The sequence below is a fragment of the Mirounga angustirostris genome, unplaced genomic scaffold, assembly GCF_029215605.1.
Source record: "Mirounga angustirostris isolate CCGP_5_RB_7025 unplaced genomic scaffold, mMirAng1.0.hap1 SCAF_2, whole genome shotgun sequence".
Classification (NCBI taxonomy): Eukaryota; Metazoa; Chordata; class Mammalia; order Carnivora; family Phocidae; genus Mirounga; species Mirounga angustirostris.
Genome location: NW_026991710.1, coordinates 3,863,741 through 3,883,698, shown reverse-complemented (window position 1 = coordinate 3,883,698; position 19,958 = coordinate 3,863,741). Strand labels below are relative to the sequence as shown.

General features: G+C 57.8%; 1 protein-coding gene across 1 annotated transcript in view; it reads left to right on the top strand.

The window, feature by feature from the left end:
* SORCS2 (sortilin related VPS10 domain containing receptor 2) overlaps nucleotides 1-19,958 on the top strand; it is a 451,696-nt gene that overhangs the window by 259,215 nt on the left and 172,523 nt on the right. Inside the window, exon 3 of the mRNA XM_045881528.3 lies at nucleotides 18,204-18,303. Coding sequence (XP_045737484.2) covers nucleotides 18,204-18,303 — 100 coding nt within the window. The remainder of the gene's footprint in view (nucleotides 1-18,203; nucleotides 18,304-19,958) is intronic.

The following is a 19,958-nucleotide window of genomic DNA, read 5'->3' as shown; positions in this document are numbered from 1 at the left end:
ACATATATATATATATATAAAGGACAGAGAACATTGTAGAAAGAAAACAAAATTGGAAAGGAAGAAAAGGTTAATAGCAGTTGGACCAGCGAGAAGTGAATCATCAGGAAGCTGTGTCCTGGGGAAGAGCATCGTGTGCATAGTGTGTCTTGTACCATGAGCAGGACAGTGAAGGACCCTGGGACGGTGGTGTGGACACAGAACACACAGTGGCATGTTGTGGGTCACTGTGAATTTCACTGGAGACGACCTATGTCAAAACCCAAGCAGGCAATCTGTACTGTGTGAAGTACGCAGCACAGACTGGGTTATACAGAGACTGGTGAGGCCGAGGGGCTCGCTGCCAACTCTCGGGCAGAGGGGTGAAGGCAGATGGTCGCTGTCCTGCGGCTGGGGGTCCAGGCCCCCCAGGCAGGAGCCAGAATCAGGGTGGGCCTGCCAGGGAGGAGTCACAGTCTCTATTGGAGACGGGACCGGAAGCAGAAGGGAGTAGATTCTCCAGGATTCTGCCTCCCTGCCTGGCAGGGTGTGTCTGGAGAGCTGGGGTTCAGGGACAGCCTCAGGGCTGTGTCCCAGGTCTCAGGGGACAGGGACAGACTCAGGGGGGAGCTGCCCGTGTCAGGAGGGAGACGAGCTGCCCTTCCAAATGCTGTCTCTGGAGGCAGCTGTCACTGCTTCGGGGACCGCGAAATTACATCTCTCTCTAAATGTTCCTTTCTTTCTTTCTTTTAATTGCCATGACTGGAATAATCCCAGTTTATCTTCTCTTTCACCCTTGACAGTGAATTTAATTTAATAGGCTTTAACTGCGCTGCCTCTGATCTTTAAATGCCGTGTTTATTTGCCTTATTAGCATGGATGCGATGTTTGAAGGAAGCGCACAGATGTCTCGCAATGTGGGGTTTCACCCAGGGGCTGGATTGTTGAGCAGCCTTGCTGTGTCCACAGCCCCAGACCGAAACTGATGGGGACAGAAAGGTCTGCTGTTTGCCCGGGGCCGCAGGAGCCTGCCATAGTGTGGGGATGACAGGGGAGGTTGAGCAGATGGAAGGAGGCCAAGGCTGTCCCTACTGAATGTTCTGGAGCCCTGTCTGGGGGAGTCCTGCTTGAGGCCCCAAGACAGGAGAGGTGACTCTGCCCGCCCCAGCTCTCCCAGCTCGTGTGTGTGTGTGGTGTCGTCCTGCTGACTTCCCCCAGGAAGACCTCTGGCCCTGTCAGTCACCAAGTTGGCCAGACCAGAAGTGGAAATCTGAAGTGTCCCAGCTTCATGACACAGTCCAATTCCAGACCCTGGAAGCCAGTGGCCCTGCACAAGGAAGCCAGTGAGGGGCCATGTCCTGTTCTACGAACATCCTGCCCAGGCAAGGCAGCTGGGCTGTCCTGCCTCAGGGCCTTTGCATGTGCTCTTCTCTTTCTCGGATGCCCACATGGACTGACTCCTCAGTGCACTCCAGTCTCTGTTCAAATGTCACCTCAGTGGGAGAGCATCCCGTGCCACTCTGAAATAGCAACCCCTTACTCTCTGCCCCTTATTCTGTGATTCATAGCAAGCACTACCTGACAATGGACGTTTGTTCTGCTTATTACCTGACCGCCCCTCTGCAGCATCAGCTCCCTGGGATCAGGAGCCCTGGCATCTGGTGACCCCCACCCCAGGAAGGGGGGAAGCCAGAACCAGTGTCCTGCTTTCCTCATGGCCCCAGAGAGATGGTCACACATTGTCCCCAGACCTTTCTATAATGGGACGTCTCCTCTTGAGTTGCTCTCAGGAGAAAGGGAATGGGGAAGGTGGAAGGGGAGAATGAAGGAGAGGATGGCTCACACAGAAAATCAGAGACACGTGGAGAGAGAGAGACAGACAGGCCAAGAGACACAAGGACAGAGCTGCCCCGTGGGAGAACTTTCAGAGACAGAGAGATGGAGAAAGAAGGCACACAGAGATACCACCACAGAGAGAGACAGAGACAGATCCGAGGTGCATAAGAGGCCAGAGATCCATGCCCAGAGAGAGACAGAGAGCGTTGGGGTCTGCAGACACTGGCTGGGAGCGTCTGCAGGTGTTCCTGGGGGCTGGGCGGCAGCCAGAACAGCCCGTTTCTTCATGTTGCTGAAAAATCGAGCTCTTCTCCTTCATTCTGTCTGGAATCCCACCGTCAGCTGTCTGCCGCTCCCCCAGATGCTCAGACACAGAAAATTCAGACAAGCTTTGGGCTGGCCTGCTTCCAGTTAAGAATCTGTCCTCAGGAAAAAAAAAATCCTTCCATGGGGAAGGAAAGAGAGGACTGACATCACCCTGGGGCCTGAATCGTACACGCCCGTCTTGAGCAGGTCCTTGCAAGGTGGTGTGTTGTTTTTGAAGATACATAGCGTCCTCCCGTGTGGGCAGCACCGTCAGCCCCGCGGATTCATTTGCGTGCTTCCTGTGAAGAACAGCACAGGACATCCTGGTGTCTTTAAAATAGAAGTTGAGCCACATTCTGGAATCAAGCCAGTAACAGGTCCTGGGATCTAGGAGACACATGATGGCATCAACAGGCAGTGCAGTTACTGGGAGGGCATCTTCAAGGCTCACTCAGTCACTCGTCAAACGTCTCTTGTGCTCCTGGTGGCGGAGCCTCCCCAAAGCATCTCTGTGTCCCCCTCTCAGAGCCCGGCGCAGGGCCAGACATGCAGCAGGTACCTGGGAATGTGTGGATCATGAGTTGGACAGATGGAAGGAAAGAAGGGAGAATGGATGGATGGATGGATGGACAGACAGGCGGGTGGTGGATGGAAGAATGGATGGATGGATGGACAGATGGACAGGTGGGTGGTGGATGGAAGAATGGTTGGGTAGATGGATGGATGGACAGGTGGGTGGTAGGTGGAAGAATGGATGGATGGATGGACAGGTGGGTGGTAGATGGAAGAATGGATGGATGGACAGACAGGTGGGTGATAGGTGGAAGAATGATTGGATAGATGGATTGATGGATGGGTAGATAGTCATTAAGGGAAGTGGATGGGAAGTGTCAGCCAGAAACAAGCCCAGAATACCACAGGGCACCACTTACTGGTCTATAGTGGGGACCCACAGGATCGCCCTACCCCTCAGAACTCAGCTCCCTTAGACTCCATCGTTACTGACATCTTCATACCCACCCCCTAGCTTTCCAAAGGCAGGACCTCTCCTCCTCCTCTCCCTTCTCCTCTGAGACCCACTTAGGTGGGTGGTCTCTGCACTCGTGCACGTTCCCATGGAGGAGTAGGCCCCCTCCTCTGCTGATGGTCATGCACACAGGTGTGGTGAGTGGGACCCCCACCGGAAGGGTGGGACCCCACATCTCCAGAAGGACAGAACCCCAGCTGGGGGGGAGCTCTTCTCCAACATCGGAACCTGTCCCATAGGCATTGCCCCTCAGTGACTGTGGGGCCTTGGCTGGGCCATTTCAGGGGCTAGAGCCTCAAATTCTTCTTTTCCTTGGTGGCTTCTCGGCCTCCCTGAGGGCTGCTGAGGAAGTAAGAGTGTGTGGGGAGAGCCCGTGGTGCCGTTCCTGGCCCCGGGGGCCCCTCCGAGCACCAGAACCACCACTTTCTCTGCAGGTGGACGGGGGAGCTTGTGGGCTGTAGGATCTGACAGACCTGGGCCCACCTGCCTCTCCACCTCTTTGCTGTGGGATTCTGAGCAAGTCACTGAACCTCTCTGAGCCTTGGCTTCCTGGTATCTGCAATGGGGCCCCGTGTTCCCAGAGGGAGAGCACTTGGAGAAGTGGGACCTGCACTATGGTGCAAGTTGCATGACTTCTAAAACTGCTTTTGCTGGGGACGCGTGGGGGTTTCAGCCACCGCCTGCTGGCCAGCGCCTGGCCGGAGCCCCGCACCCCAGCTCACTGAGATGGCTCCGTGGGAGGAAGCACCCCCAGAAGGGGGACCACGGCTTCAGCTTGATTCTAGGAGTGACGTATGCACAAAGGGTCACAGTCCCCCTTCATGTGGCCTGGAGGTGAGGAAGTCCACTTGCCACCCAGCCTGATGCTGGGACAGGTCCTGCCTGTGGGGTGAGAGTCCCCAGCCTCCGAGACCCCCACATGCTCCCAAGGAGACACAGATGGCAGCCTGGCCCAGCGCTCTGCAGTCCCCCCACCCCCGCCCGCCCCCGCCTCTCCCAGCTCCTTGGACCCGTGGTTGGAACAGTCAGTCCCACATGCTTGCTGAATGATGCGCCTTCGCTGAGAAGGGCTTGACTCATAATTTTCATGTGCTTAAAGGCATCTTGTCCCTGTTGAACTCTTAGAGTCTTAAGAATTGGGAGAAATATGTTCTGCTCATTTCCACCCGCTTTGGTTCTCTTGCCTGGAGAGCAAGGTGCATGAAGTTATTATTGTGGGGTGCCTGTGGGAGGAGGCGGAGTGACAGGGTCTGCAAGGGGCATAGGGGGGCGGGCGGGCGGCTCCCGGGCCACATTTTTACTGCGGTTTGTGCCATTATGGAAGTTATTTGGGCATTATTCAGTCATTTCAGCAAACTTTCACCGACTGGCTGCTGGGGCTGGGAGTGGGAGACGCAGAAGTGGGGGCCACGCCTTGCAGCTTCCACAGTGCTGCAGGGCTCAGGGCCAGCCCAGGTGCCCAGACCAGGCCACCCCGATGCGCCCTTGACCTGTGACCCAGGTTACTGCACCGGGTGTGGGGTAAGGAGGACTCTCAGCAGGAGGGACAGGCACCAGTGGGTGTCCCTTAGGGAGGAGGAAACATGAGCCTGTCTCACACCTAACACAGAACTGCAGGAGATTGTCAGCAATGGGGTCTTCGGGGAAGGGATGGCTTCCCAGCATGGAGGGTAGCCAGACACCAGCACTCTCCTCCCAGGAGCTGATGTTCTAGACAGACAGTACCTTCACAAAACACGTGTATAATGTCAGGAAGCAACGTGTGCAATGGATAGAAGTCACGTGGGAAACGGGGCAGAGAGTCACGGGAGAGTGGCCCAGGACACCGTCCTCAGGGAGGGACACTTGAACCGAGCCTGGAACACAGTGGGGAGTCAGTCCCTGTGCGTATCTGGGAAGGAGAACAGCACGTGCAAAGGCCCAGGACGGACTCCACACCCAGGCAGTGTCTCGTAGGCCACGGGGACAGTGCTTAACTCTTCAAGCGGTGACACGGGACAGCACATCCCAAGTACAGCCAACCAGGGCGCCTCACCTGAGCCTTGGTGTCCAGGGTTTTTATCGAGGTTGGTCATGTAGCCCTGTGGCTGACCTCAGTCTCCGGCCCCTCTAGAAGTAAAGGGGTCCCAGCTGACCCGAGACCCCTACCGTAAATCACATCATCAGCAGGGGCTGGCACACTGGCTGGGGGCCTCCGGTGAGCAAAGGCACGCTTGACAGGTGGGACCTGCCAGGGCCTTAGAGGTGACCTTCCAGGGGCCAATCAAGGGCCTAACCTTTCTTGGAAGGTGCAGAGTTCAGACAAGCCAGACCCACTGAGTTGACCTCTTGCTGCACCGTCGCCAAATACCTTCTGTTTCAAGGAGGAAGAGGAGGAGGAAGGCACTCCCTGTATTCCGGGCCAGTCGCTGTGCTGGGCGGTTCATGTCTGTCCTTTCGTTTAACACTTGTGAGGACCGTGAGTGGAAGGTGTGTCCCCATGGTACAGAAGGGACACCTGAGGTCGGTAGGTCGAGTGACCAGCTCAAGGCCACACAGCCAGTGGTCTTAACCTGTCAGCACACTCCTCCACCTGTGATGGGGACCGTGGCTGCAGGCCACTCTCTTTGGAATAATGCTGTAAGCATGGGGGTGTCTCGTAGGAGATTGGCTGGGAGAAGCTGGGGCGCTTGTTGGGGCTGGCCACCTGCTGGGCCTAGAAGGGGCCCTGGTGGGGGTCAGAGCTCCGCAGGATCCGCTGGGCACCCTCGGGGAGCCACGCCCTTGTCAGAGCCGAAGCCTCGGCCCCCAGTGCCCTCTCCCCCGGGGCCCCTGGTGCGGTGGGCTGGCTGGGGTTGACCAGGTGGTCCTGGAGCTGCTGAAGGATGGGTGTGTGTCTGTCTGTCTGTCTGTCCTGCCACTTCCGCACGTGCTGCAGGCAGAAGCCGTCACCACTGCTGCAGGCGGCCTGTGCTCTGTAGCTGTCAGCCTTCATTTATTGTTTGTTTTCAGTCTCCAGAAACATTCACCTGATGTCTCTGTCACTGGCTTGGTCTGAGGGGTTGGGTTCTGTTTCATCGTCTTGACGGCGGGTTGGAGTGAGGAGCGATGGAGACCTCTGCCCTCCACCGTCTGCCTAGGACATCCTGGAGTATCCTGGACACAGAAGCTCTGCTTGGGGCCAGGAGACCTCAGTCAAAGTCACGCCCCGGGCCACTCAGCTGCTGTGTGACTTTGAGCCAGTGACCGCCCTTCTCTGGGCTTATGTCCTTTCCATGGGAGGGGCGTGGGGGAGCCTGGAGGTCTCGGGCCCGTGGGGCTCTCACAGTGGGGTCGGGTGCTGAGGGCTCGCATAGGGCCTGCGGCAGGCTCTGGGGGAGGACCGGCTTGTGGATTCATCTGTGCGCTCCTTCGACAGCATTCACTGTCCCCTGCTTCATGCCGGGCCTCGGGCGAGGGGCTGGCCAGAGAGCTGGTCAGACACAGGCCTGGCCTGGAGGGGCTCTCGGGGGGGATCAGGGGAACAGAAGTCCCTCCGGTGGGATCAGGTGTCACAGGCAGCTGGGGGCGGGTAGCAGAACAGCAAGGAGACTGCGTGGTGGGGGGGGGCAGTCACCCATGTGCTTCCTGTCTTCACCCTTCGAGGCTCTTCCCTGACGGAGCCAGGCTCTCCTCGCAGCCCTGCTTCCCTCCTGTGCAGGTGGGGAGCTGACAGCACCCCTCCCTGCGTGCCTTCCTTGGCCTGCCCGCTGGCCCGCTGTTGTCAGGGACTCCGCATTGATCCTGAAGGTGTTGGGGACCCACTGGAGGTGGTTCCGAGGGAGCTTCGCATCATTTGGGAGAAGTGGACACTAACTTAGGTTCAAGGAGCTGAGAACTGGGGCCTCTGGCTGGCACCATCTGCAGGCTCTGTTAGCTGGAAAAGGCAGGTGATCTGGTGCCCCCCATCCTCAGTGGAGGCCCCGTTCCTATGTGCGGGTGATAGTTTCAGGGCCCCGCAGGGTGTGTGAGCGTGGAAGAGGCTGCTTCCCCGGGAAGGAACAGGAGCACGCTCCTGCCCTGCTCTCTGCCGCGCTGTGAAGGGAAAAGGTTGGAGACGGCTCTCCTCTTACACCGTCCTGCCTGGGAAGTGGCTCCTGGCAAGGTGCGGGGGCTGCATGTGCTGGGGCAGAGCTCACAGGCGGGGGCCAGGCTGCCTCGGCCACCCTCAGCTCCTGCGCTCCCGGCCTCAGTCTCCTGTTCTGGAAAATGAGACAGTGCTACTCATCTTCACGTGTTGGGAGGATTAAGTGAGCTAGTACGTGCAAAGCACTTGGTTAGCATGGAGCTTGATATATGGGGGATACCAATGATGTGTTCTTGTCATCAGTACCGTTATTGTCCCCTGTTATCACAGACAAGTTCAATCTCAGAGATATGGACCGACTCGTCCAAGATCCAAAATTGGGAAAGGATGGAGGTGTCTGCAAGCCAGATCTCTCAACTTCAGCCCAGAGACTGAGTCGTTAGGGATACAGTTTGGAAATGGAAATCTGTAGGCTGTTGGCTTAACTATTCCGTTTTGTATGTCATCAACCCTTTGTTTCTATTCCAGGAACTTTTTGCCATAAAAAAGTTTTTTTTTTTTTCCAATCAGATATCCAGTTTCATGACTTAAAAAGTTCTTTGGCGTTTACCAAGATGGAGAGGTGTTTGTGTTGCATCTTATTTCTTACTTAGTTTCTGCACTTTGGATTAAAATATTCCTTGTAACTTTTAAAAATAGAATTTCCTTCCAGATTTCCTGGATCTCATCTGCTAATGCCTCTTCTCATTTATTCTTCTTTAAGATGCTTAATCTATCGTTTGGGCTGCCATTGGCAGAAACAGTGTAGTCAACAGTCATTCAAAAAATCAATTTAGAGCGTCAGATTCTATAATTTGACACATTGGCATAGAAAAGTGTTATCAGTTTGTGCCAAGACCCCCTAAGAATAAATGAGGCCCCTAGTTTTTAAGATACCCAGTTGTAAGATTTTTCTCAGATCTAAAAAACACATTTTTTAAACACCACATGGAAGCTTTGAGCTTCACGGAGGAGCCCCGCTCCTGGGGCATCACCTCGGGAATAATCCAGGATGTGTTCAAGTGATGAAGATGTTGTTGATGACGGGCAGAGGGGCTCAAAATAGCAATCCATGGAAAAAAGTGATTTTCCAGAGCGCTTGGCACGTAGGAGGCCCTCGGTGTTTGTGGAAATGCCTGGCATAGTTCAGCCTGAGGAATGGCCCATCAGTAAATCCACGTGGCCTGGATGGACTGTCACACAGCCAACAGGAAATGCCGACCATCCGAAACTCAGGATGGAATTTTGTGTACATGCTGTCATTGATCGATCAGTGTGATCACCTTTGGACAAGGGCTGGACGGGCGTAGAGGGTAAACGGGCCCCGTCGATGGTTGAAGCAGAAACTTCTTTTCTTGTTACTGTTGTAACCACTTCCTGTTATTTTTGTCCTATTATCTTTAAATGATTCCAAGAAGAATGGAGGATGTGTTGGCATATTGAGAAAGGAAATTTCATTGTCAGTGGATTGGTAAACTTCTGGAATTTTCCTAAGGATGGATTCCAGTTCCTAAGGGGAGCCTAAGCAGGCACATCCCCCAGAGCCAAGCCTGGACCCTCTGACTTGGCAGCTCACACTCCTCCCCGCCTCACGTGGCCCTTCTCTCCGTGGCACTGCCAACCCTCTTCCGTGATGAGGTGGTGACTGGGTTGGACAGCTTTTCAGAGCCGCGTTATCTGGTCTGCAGCAAATCTTTCTATGTTATTATTTGTCTTATTCTATTTGGATGTTTTCTATTTGAAATGACATTTCTGGGCTTCAGAGGGACTTGGCATGCTCCCAGGTCAGTTGGTTCCCTGGGAGAATGCATGCGTCTGCGTGCTTCACCCTGGGTCATGGCAGAAGGAGGTTGGCCGTGGGCAGGCCTGGTCCTGGCCAGTGGCTGCCCCACCCCGTTCCTAGGAGATGCTCCTTTGTCATTCCCGACAAAACCCAGAGTGCCCCACACTGCCTCCCCCAGCCCCTCCACGATCCCACCATGTCGGGATCATCAGAGAGTCGCCTCTGCCAGGACATAAACCCAGCCCCTCCAGTGCCCCATCAGATACAACTTCCTCAGTTAACCCAGAAGACACAGCGATGTCCTATCTGGTCCCTGGCTTGCTTCTCAGGAAATCCCACCTGGTGTCAGTCCCAGTGACAGCCTGTCACCTGCAGCCTCTGGGGTGAGTGACACCTCCCCTCCCCGCACCTGCCACTGCTCCTGGCCTGTGGCCTGGGCTGGGGATGGCTTGGTCACCTACCGCGGCCCCTGGAAGCGTGCCCAGCTGAGGGCTTGCAGAACGGCTGTAAAAACAGGAACATCTGCAGGAGGTTGACGGGGTCTCATGTGCCAAGGTGAGCAGCAGGCCGCCTTGCCAGGTGACCGTGGGGCCTTTCCAGGGACACAGGCCTCATTTAGCCCCGATGGTTAGAAATCAGCTCTAAAGACTCCCCGCCCTCCTCAGTTGGAAAGAGAGCTATTGCAAAGGTCCTACCGTGTGCCATGTTCAAACCTCCAGAAATAAAACCAGCCCTGAGCCATGGTGTCCTGTGTCCCCTTCCTTTCCATAGAGCCAGAAGCTGGTCGAAGGGGCATGCATTATTGAGACCTGGGGTCACCTAAGCCTAGCTTCGTCTTTGATGAGTCCCAACAAATGACCACCCATTTGACTCTGTTTCCTTGTTTGTACCAAGAGTCACTGGCCGGAAGGAGATTAGATGAGGGGGGAACCACCGAGTGTCTTCACCCGGGGGCACGCGCGGCCCGGCCGGGATGAAGGCTGTAGTGTGTTACTTGTGTTTCCTCTGGACTCCGCTGTCTAAGGCTGTGGGCCTCGGCCACTCTCGCTTCTGCCTGGAACTGGGGCCTTGATTCCTTCCCTGCCGCTGCATGGGGCACCCAGCTCCCCTGACCAGCGCTCAGGGCCTACAGCCTGGGGGCTCTTCCTGAAATGCCTGATCCCCTTTGTCTGGGGCCCTCTTCCTCCTCCTCCTCCCCCTTCCAGCTCCCCCAGATTCTCTGCGAGGCCCCCAAGCCCCCTTTTTCAGGCTTCCATGAGAGCATATAGACCGACCTTTTCAGAGCTCCGTGCAGGCTTCTAGCACCTTCTCTGGGCTCCACGGGAGCGGCCAGCACCACCCCAGGCTCTGAGAACTCATGGAAGCCACTCTAGGCTCCAGAAGCTCATCTTCGGGCTGCACTTCATGCTTCAGCCCCCCACACTGGATTTTGGGCCCCTAAAGGCAGCACCATGTGCTGTTCCACAAAGATGTGGCAAGGGCATTGCTCCCTCAGAGTGGACCTGGGCACAGCCCAGAAAATGATCCCGGAGGCCCCCCTGCCCTGGGGGGGTTAATCCCATGCTGCTGGTCTGTGAGGAGCTCTTGGGAGGGTTGGCATGCAGGAGGAGGGGCCCGGGCAGCAGGGGGGCACTCCTGGGGTCGGGGGCACTGCCTGGTGACTACCTGGTGTGGGATCATTCCAAGATCTGAGCAGCTCGTATAGACCGGCTGCTAGAGGCTAGCTAGTAGCTGGCACCACCCACTGCCGAAGCCCCCTGCCCATCCAGGTCTCATGCCACGCCTAGCACAGAGCCTGCATGTAACTGACGCTCAGGAAACGTTTGTTGAAAAGACCTCTCCCACTGAGGGCATTCACTTATTTTTTTGGTAAAGATTTCATTTATTTATTTGACAGACACAGCGAGAGAGGGAACACAAGCAGGGGGAGAGGGAGAGAGAGAAGCAGACTCCCCGCAGAACAGGGAACCCGATGCGGGGCTCGATCCCAGGACCCTGGGACCATGACCTGAGCCGAAGGCAGACACTTAACCGACTGAGCCACCCAGGCGCCCCTGAGGGCATTCACTTATGTCAGGAATTTTTAAGGATAACACAGAGCTTCATTGGAAAGGATGTGATGCTCATTAAGGAGTAATGAACGCCCGTGGCCAGAAGCCAGCCTGAGCCGAGGTGTCGTGTGAGCTGCCTTGCTATTGCAAAGGTCCTATGAGGACCTGCACCAACTCCCATCCCTAAGGTGTGGGGAGAGCTGCCTGGCCCAGCTTCGTTCTGGAGAGTTCCACTAGCGAGTGTCAGAACACCTGACACTGGTGGGGGCAGAGGACCAGCATCGCTGGGGCGGGGTGGCTGGGACCCCACGTGGAAGGGCTGGTTGGGAGACGGGCCTCGTGGGACAGACTGGGAGAGGTGGGCTCCAGCATCGTGTGGCCGTGGGGACACCAGCCCTCCTGGCCTGCTGGGAGCACAGCCCGGCGGGTGTAAAGCGGGCTTGCATTGAAAGAGCCATGAGAACCAGAGATCACAGTGGCTCGGCCCCCTGACTGGGACGGGCAGCGTCCAACCACTGACCATTAGCGAGGGCCGCCCACCAGGCTCCTCCAGAGGATGGAGTCGGAAAGTCCAGCCGCGTGGTGCCACGTGAACCCCTCGGGGGACATCACTACTCCACTCAGGGGACAGCCTGCGTTTTCTGTAGTTGCTGTGATTAAGTACGAAAAAGTCACTTCCTCCTCCTGAGCCTCGGTCTCCTCATCTGTAAAATGGGAAGGCATGCTCCTGTTCGAACGTGGCCTTCTTGTGTCAGCGAGTCTGTGTGTCCTTCCCGAGCACGGAGTCCAGCGCGGGGTGAGCATGTGGTTTCACTAACCGCCCCCTTCCCCAGGGCCTTTCACGTGGGAGGGGCCCGCTCTCCAGATCCTGCCCAGCGGCTGCAGCAGACTGGGGTGACTCCCTGCCCCACAAGGCTTTGCGCCCCCTGGGGACGGGGCTGCTTTTCTCCCCCTCAGTTCACCCACCTAGCTGGCCCCTGACTCTCCACTTCACACTCAGAATCTCGAGCCACATTCTGGAATTTTCTTGAATGACTTGACCAGCCTGAGAAGTGCCCCACACTGCCCCAATTCTCTTCTGCTCACCCCGAGTCCATATATTAACAGACCCGGGCAGCAGATCAAAGCCTACTGTCTGTGGGTCCCCTGAGGGGTCAGTGCCTGAGAACTAGAATGGCCCCGGCGCGAAGGCGGCTCAGTGTCCGTTCCCTCTCACCACACCGCACATCACTCCGCTATGCCCGGCTGGAATCCCACCCAAGCTCAGACCCACGTCAGCCGCAAAAGCATGCCTCTCGTGTGTCACCTTGTCCGGTGGGAGAGCCCACGGTGGGTGCCTGGATCCCTGTACAACTCCGGACAAGTCCCTTCCCTAGCTGGGCCTCAGTTTCCCCATGGGTCAAGTGCAGATGGTAATTCGGACCCTCTGGACTGGCTACAGGGGTCTCCTCAGGATGCTCTGCAAACTGTCAGCATCCTCAGCGTCTGGGCAGCCGCGCTCCAGCAGACTCTCAGCCCAGGTGGGGTGGTGACCTGGTGAGGCCAAAGAAAAGACCCAGAGACAGCAATCGAGACACAGGTTTACTGCGGGGGACTGACATACAGGGAGTCCAGGAGCGGCCGACTGGACTGAGCATCTGCTGCTGGGATCAACGTGCAGCAAGTTTTCATACCAGAGCCACTTAACCTAGCAAGCATCAGCGGCCTTTCCCTCCTCGCACGGAGTTCAGGGCCTGCCACCTGCACACTCTCCGTTATAAGGGCGACGCTCTGGGTTGGCACCCGCGGAGCCCCCGGCCTTGAACACTGAACAACACATTTCACGGCACATCCTGCTTGGTGGGACTCTGGGGGGAGGGCAGGATCTCTACGTTCTCAACAGTGACTAACAGGGGCACTCGGGGTGTGCTTGCACAAACTAGCTGTCCAGCCTCATACTCACTGGACACGCAGGGGTGTCCACACACACCTGCACCTTCCGCCAGAGAGGGGCCACGTGGAGTTGCTGTGACATCTTCCCCCGGGGGGTGCAGAGAGGCGGGGACTGCACCTGCCACGACCGCGAACCTACCTCGTGCTCTTCCCTCACGCAGGTGTGTGACATCAGTGTCATCAGCCCCTTTTACAGATAAAGAAGGTGCATCTCGGAGTCCCGGCCTCACCCGGGGCTGGACACCTGGGGGAGCACCAGCCACGCAGGTGGGCGCCCCCTACTCACAGCTGCGGTGGTTTTCCGAGCTAGCCGGGTGGAGGAGATGGGTGGGAGGTAGGGGCTCATCCGCACAACGGGGAGGGGCAGGAGCCGAACATATGGCCCTGCCAATGAAATAATTATAGAGCATGAAAATGGCTCAATTAAATTATTTTTTGAAAAGTGAATATGTACAAACACTCAGCAATTAAGCAGCCGACTTGCAAAGAGTGACTTTCCAACTGAGCTTGCCTTTCCTGTTTCTGTGTGCCCAGTTTTAGAGTTGGGTTTTTTATTTTTAATTTGAATAAATGCAGATTGGCATAATCACTCCCTGCACTCCCAGATGCACTTAAGGAGAACTTGGAGGTGGTGGGGGTGCAGAGCGCTGTGGGGAAGGTCACCCCGGGGGAGGGCACGGCAGGGAGGGGCTCGGGGGTCGCTGGGGCAGCTCAGGAGGGGCGTGTGGGGGTAGGGCCATGGAGGCCGCCGCTGCCAGGGCTCAGACGTGAGCACATCCCAGCCCCACATTTTTGATGGGAAACTCTTTGCCCAGAGAGGGAAACCTGCTCACCTGAGGTCACAGAGCCTGCAGGTCTGCCCCCAGAGCACCTCCATAGGAATCCAATAAGCATTTGTTGAGTGCTCCCTGTGTGCCCAGGCTGTGGATTCCTGCAGGATCCTGGTGACCGCTGTCCTCACTGCGTGATCTGTATAGACTTCAGGAGGAGATAGCGTTAGATTCCGGGTTGGTCAGAGGGTCTGGGTTCGGACCTGCCCCCACTGACCAGCTGGTCACTGAGGCCAGTCAGCCTCTCTTTCCCGGACTTATTCACGGTGATAAATTCCATTCTCGTCCCCTGCCTACACTGGGGGTCCACCGAGAGACAGGCAGTCAGAGAGGTGGGGATCTGGCGGGGGCCAGGCCAGCCCATTGCGAGGCGAGCTGGTCAGGCTGTTTACTGCTGGCCTTGGCAGTCGGCATTCTTACCCGCCGAGTGTTGGGAGCCCGTCTGGCTGTGTCCTGGCGCCTGGCGTGCAGCTGGGAGCCGGCAGACACCCAGCCAGCGTGGGGGAGCGATCGGAGGGACACGGACGGGGACGGGACCCCGTTACTAGGGTCGCGCGCAGCATCTCAGTCTCCCCTGTGTTCTCGTTCCCTGCTTCCCGCTCTCTGAAGAAACTTCGCCCCGAAGCCTGTGCACCTGAATTCCAGCCATGCCCCGCACTCTTCCTGGGGGCACAGCGAGGGGAGGGGCAGACTCCAGAGGAAGGGGATGTGACAATGGATGGGAGGTGGGGGGGATGCCCTCTGAAGGTGGAGGAGGGGCCACCAGCCAAGGAGAGTGGGTGCCTCTAGAAGCCGGGGATGTGAGGAAAGGAGCTGTTTTGGACTTTTGACCTCCCAAACTGTAAGATAATAGATCTGTCCTGTTCTAAACCACTAAGTTTGGGGTAATGTGTTACATCAGCTGCAGGAAACTGCTCACCGGTCCTGATGAAGCCCGCCCAGCCTGTACCAGCCTCCGCCTCCTCTGAGCCTATAGCCCACGGAGGCCCCTCGTGGACGGCTGCAAGATGGAGAGGGATGGCGAGGGGGGCATGTTGGCACCAAATGTGAATGATTCTGCAGGAAGAGTCGGCAGGGTGGGGTGGGTGGTTAGATGGGTGGTGCGGGCAGCTGGGGGCAGGGCAGTCGAGGGTGGCCCCTGGCCAGGTCGGTTTCACGTCCCCGGAGGGTCTCCCAAGATTCTCTGGACATGTCCATCGGCATCACTGCTTACCTGGAATGCGGGGCTGCTCTGTCTCTCTCAGCAGCCAGCCTGTCGTCCCCATAGGGCAGGACAGTGTCTGTCCTGCTTACGGCAGGAGGAAGTGACCGGCACACGGTAGGTATTCCGTAAACACGCGTGCCATGACCGAACTTGACCCAGGGAACACATTTGAATTCCCACTTGGAGTGTGGAGCTGGAAGCTTTAAGGAGCTAAACAAATATTGGACAGAGGAGTGAGTGAGTGAGTGAACTGAGGGCCTCAGCCTCCAGCAAGAGGCCTGGAGTTTGGGGCTCATGACTAACGGGAACCGGATTTGCATTGTCCTGCAGCGTGAGCAGTTCCTGGTGCCTCAGTAGCTGGAAGCAGTGGTGGACTGGTTCAAACAGATCCCTCCTTCCCTGTCCCAAGAGCAGGAAGGAGAGCTAGCCTGTCCTCAGGGCCTTTGCACCTGCTGTTCCCTCTACCTGGAAGGCTGTGTTAGTTTCCTAGGGCCACCGTAACAGAGGACCACACACTGGCTAGCTTGAAACAACAGAAATTTATTGTGCACAGTCTGGAGGCTGGAAGTCCAGGGCGAAGGTGTTGGCAGGGTTGGTTTCTTCCAGAGGCTCTTGGGGAGAGTCTGTTCTGAGCATGTCTCCCAGCCTCTTGTCTGCATTCTTGGCATCCCTTGTCTGCATTCTCCATGTGTGTTTGTGTGTCTCTGTGTCCCTGGGTCCAAATTCCCCCCCTCTTATGACACCAGTCATTGGATCAGGGCCCGCCCTACTTCGGTGTGACCTCCTCATAACTTAAATCCGTAAAGCCCCTGTTTGCAAATAAGTTCACATTGCCAGATTCTGGATGGACACAGATTTTGGGGGGACATTACTTAGCCAGGTACAAATCGCTTTCCCCCAGCCAGGCACATACTCTTTTCCTTCCTGTCTCTGCCCAAACATCACCGCGTCCAAGGGACCTTCCCTGCCTCTCTGAGACAGCAGTCCCAGTGTCCCCTCCAGCCTAGCGCTGATCATACCTGATGCTGTTATATTTTTCTTATTCATCACCCTCGCTCCCTCGCCTCCCTAGACCTGCTCTAGGCACTAGCAGGTGCCTAGGAGTGAGCAGGTGTGAGCAGGCTCCTGTGACTGGGAGGGGGAAGGGTGGTGGTGGGGGTGGGGGGGGAGGCTGGATCCTCGAGAAGCACCTGGGGTGAGGCAGGTGGGTGTCAGGGATGGAGGGGAGGGGTGGGTGGCAAGGTATCTGGGAGGCAGAATCCACGGGCAGGTCTTACACTCAGTTTGCTGGTGGTGGTAGGGACAGCAGAGGGGCCAAGAGGCTCAGAGGACCCTTCCATGTATCAAGCTCAGAAACACAGCCATTGGTTTCCGTGGAGACTCGAATTCCCTGGGTCTCTGGATCACTCCTCTGCTAATGGGCCTCTGGCTCCCTCCTTCCCAAAGCAAATCAGTTCTCTGAGGTTTGGAGACTAAGTGCGTCCCTAATCACCCCTCCAGGGAGGCTTTCTTGGTTCGCTGGAGCAGAGTCTCTCTGGGGAGGCCAAGGGCAGTCAAGGACCCACCTTGGGGAGGGGACTGGCCCCCACCAGAACCCCGTGGGAGTCAGGGGGCAGGTATTGCTCTCTGTCGTGGTCTGGGAAGGGTCTTGTGGCCCTGAGGCTGGTAAGGGACCTGGCCTCCAGGGACAGGTGGACAGGTGGCCACTAGGCACCAAGACAATGAACACGGCCCATCTTCCCAGAGCTCCGGTTTCTCTTGAAGATTTGGGGAGGAAGTCTATGTGTGCAGAAAGCACTAAAGATGACCTGGGGAAGGCAATGGACACGTGCTGGCAGGGCAGGCATTTATGCTCCGTGGCCCCAGGCTGGCCCCCAGGCCCTGACAACACTGGGCAAGCCTGAGAAACACTGCCTCGTCCAGCCCCCAGAGGGGGAGGGTGCTGCTGGGGCCCCAGGACAGGCTTCCAGCCGACTCCCGCGGCCCTGGGGCTCGGCTCGTGCAGGCGGCTCTCAGCTGTGAGGACACACAAGGTGATCACAGGGAGGCCCAGGCCCGAGGGGTTCCCGCTGCTGGCCCTGTCCCCTTGGTGGGTTGACTCTTCTGACTGCTCCTGTTGGGGAAGCTCAGGGACGGCCCTGAAGCCCGACATCCTGGATGTTCCGCTTTAGGGTCAGACGGGCCTGGCCACCCCGGGGCTCATGGCCAGCCTTGCTCTGTAATCATAGCACATGTTAATGGGGTGATAATAAGGAACATTGGTTTTAGGGTCATGGAGGTTTTAAGCTTCCATGTGGAATTAATTCCATGTCCCGCTGTATCAGTTGCTTCCAAACCACACATGTGAAATCACTCTGATGACCCCTCCCCCTCTCGCCCCGGTGGGCAGGGGGTTTAGAGCCAGAGATTCTGTCCTGCACCCCTCATGCTACGGCCAGGAGAGTGGGCCCCCAGGTGAGGAGGGGCCAGCCCCTGGAATGGAGCCAGCGGTGGGGGGGCTCGCCGGCAGACCCGGGGCTGGGGGCCTGGTTTCCAGGGGCACCCGGAGCTCTGTCCTGCCTGCCGTCCTCTGCCGTCCTCCAGCTCTGTGTGGCCACGGGGGGAGGGTGCAGCTCCCTGGAGCTGCTCAGGGTTGGGAGAGGGAAACAGAGAAGCAGATAGGCCGCTGGGAGGCCTCAGCACGGTGAGGGCCGTTCTCCAGAGCGAACAGGGTGCCGGCGTGAGTGGCTCGGGCCAGCTCGCACCTCCCGAGTCAGGCACTGGTTAGCTGAGCGATCCCAGGCGGGAAGCTGCCTGCTCTGAGCCATCCTCCTCGTCCTTGGGGGCTCTGCAAGGGAGACACAGTGAGCTCGTCTTTAAGGGCTCTCGGGGAGTCGAGAAGATGGAAGGACACAGAAGTGCCTGGCACACGAGGGGCCCTTCGCAGACAGGCACGCGTGGGGAGACTGGCTGGCGTTCACTGACTCCACACCCCGCGCCAGACCCGAGCGAGCGCTCAAGACCCAGGGAGCCCCGTCTCCTCCCTGTCGCCTGGGGCATGCTGCTGCCAGGGGACGTGGTCTTGGCTGCTGTGCCCACACCGGTGTGCGGCCCGTGCTGGCTGTCATGTGGGCTGGACCCATCTGCATCTGGAGGGACCCCTTGCTGACACCTGTCGTCCTGTCCCCCCAGGTCCTCGGACTTCGGGACGTCCTACACCAAGCTCACGCTCCAGCCCGGTGTCACCACGGTCATCGACAACTTCTACATTTGCCCGACGAACAAGAGAAAGGTAAGGGGCACGCCAGGGCAGCTGCCCACTCCGCGCTGCTGGGCTCTGGCAGCGGGCCTCCAACCACGGTGTGTCCCGCGACACCCTGTCTGGTTCCTCCCAGGTCTGTGCTGACGACCGTGTTTCAGGGGCCAGCCGGGCGGTCGCTGGAAGGCCGTGTGTGCTTGTGCGGGTGACTCTGTCTTCTCCGGGCCCCGCGGACGGCAGCCAGGGCCGGTGGGCGCTGTGGACCGAGGAGGAATCCCTGTTGGGTTCGGGGTCCTTGGAAGGCCGCATGAGCAGCTGCGCTCTTGGGCAGGTGTTTTTATTTGGTTTTGATCTGGATTCGATTTTTCATCCGAGCTGTACTTTCTGTGTTCCTGGTCTGGGCGTGTCCCCTGAGTGCCCTTTGCCTGGCTGTGGAATCGGGACCCTAGCTCTTCCCAGGCGGCCACCATCAGCCAGGTTCTGTGCGAACACCCATTTGCAAACCCGTGCTTGCTTTCCGGCCACCTGGGACCCCAGCACAAGGGCAGAGAGGCCTTGTGTGCTTGGCTGTGTTTGGAGGAGCCACTCGTGTCACGGGAAGGGACTTACTTGGGCGGATCAGGTGCCTCGCGGGAAAGGGGAGGTAACCCCGTCTGGCACAGAGAATTGTGACATCAGGGATCAGAACCCACAGCCTGGCACTTGCTCGGCGTGAGCCTGGCCCACAGGCACTGACAGTTGCTCTGGGGACTTTAAACCAAAGGTCAGGGCGACACAGCCCGGGACATTCTCTGCCTGTCACCGGCCAGGAGGGTCCTCAGGTGCCCGGGAAGGTGCCAGGGCCGGCCCCGCAGGCTGTACCCACCTTTGGAAGTGAGAAGAGCAGAAGCAATGAGGGAAGGCACAGAACGGGGTTTCTGAGGCCGTGAAGTCAGGGAGGCCTTTACTGGAGGCCGGGTGGGTCGGCGGTGACAATAGCCAGGGATGTGGCTCCTCTGAGCCTCAGTTTCCTGGCCTGTAGAAGGGGTGGATAGGAAGGTTAGTGAGATGATGCATGTAGTGGGGGAGGGGGCAGTGAAGGGGCTTCTAGGTTGGCTAGGGCCGTTGGGACAGGCCCCAGGTGACATCTGTGTGGGCCACCGGGAGATGCGTGGAGCCCTGGGGGAGTGGGGCACCCGGTCGAGCCTCCTTGGCAGGCAGTGCAGGGACGGGGACGCAGGCAGGGAGACGGCAGCATCTCTAACGCAGATGGGACCACCTGGCCCGTGAGAGGTTACCTGAGGACCGATGTATCGATGGGGTAGAAGGCTGGGTCTGGTGGGCGCCTGTGGCAGCCCCGGGGCTAGGCCAACATTGAAAGAATGGAATGAGTGAATGTATGAGTATGGCAGTCAGCAGCAGTGACCCCCAGGCTGCCTTCCTGCTGGATGAGTGACCCCCAGAGCTCCGCTGCATCTGCCAGAGCCCCCCCAACCCCTGCTCAGGGCCTGTGTGCGAGGAGCCCGGGGCTCCTTCCTGGGGTTGCTGTGGTCACCCTGCATTTGCAGGGGGCCTGAGGGACAGTGCCTGGGCTGGGGTGTCCTTGAACTCAGTCCAGCTGTGTCGTGTCCCCCAGTAAGGGAGGGCACTTCCCTGAGGTCCCCTCACTTCTCTGAGCCCAGGTGTCTCATCTGTGAATGGGGCTGACT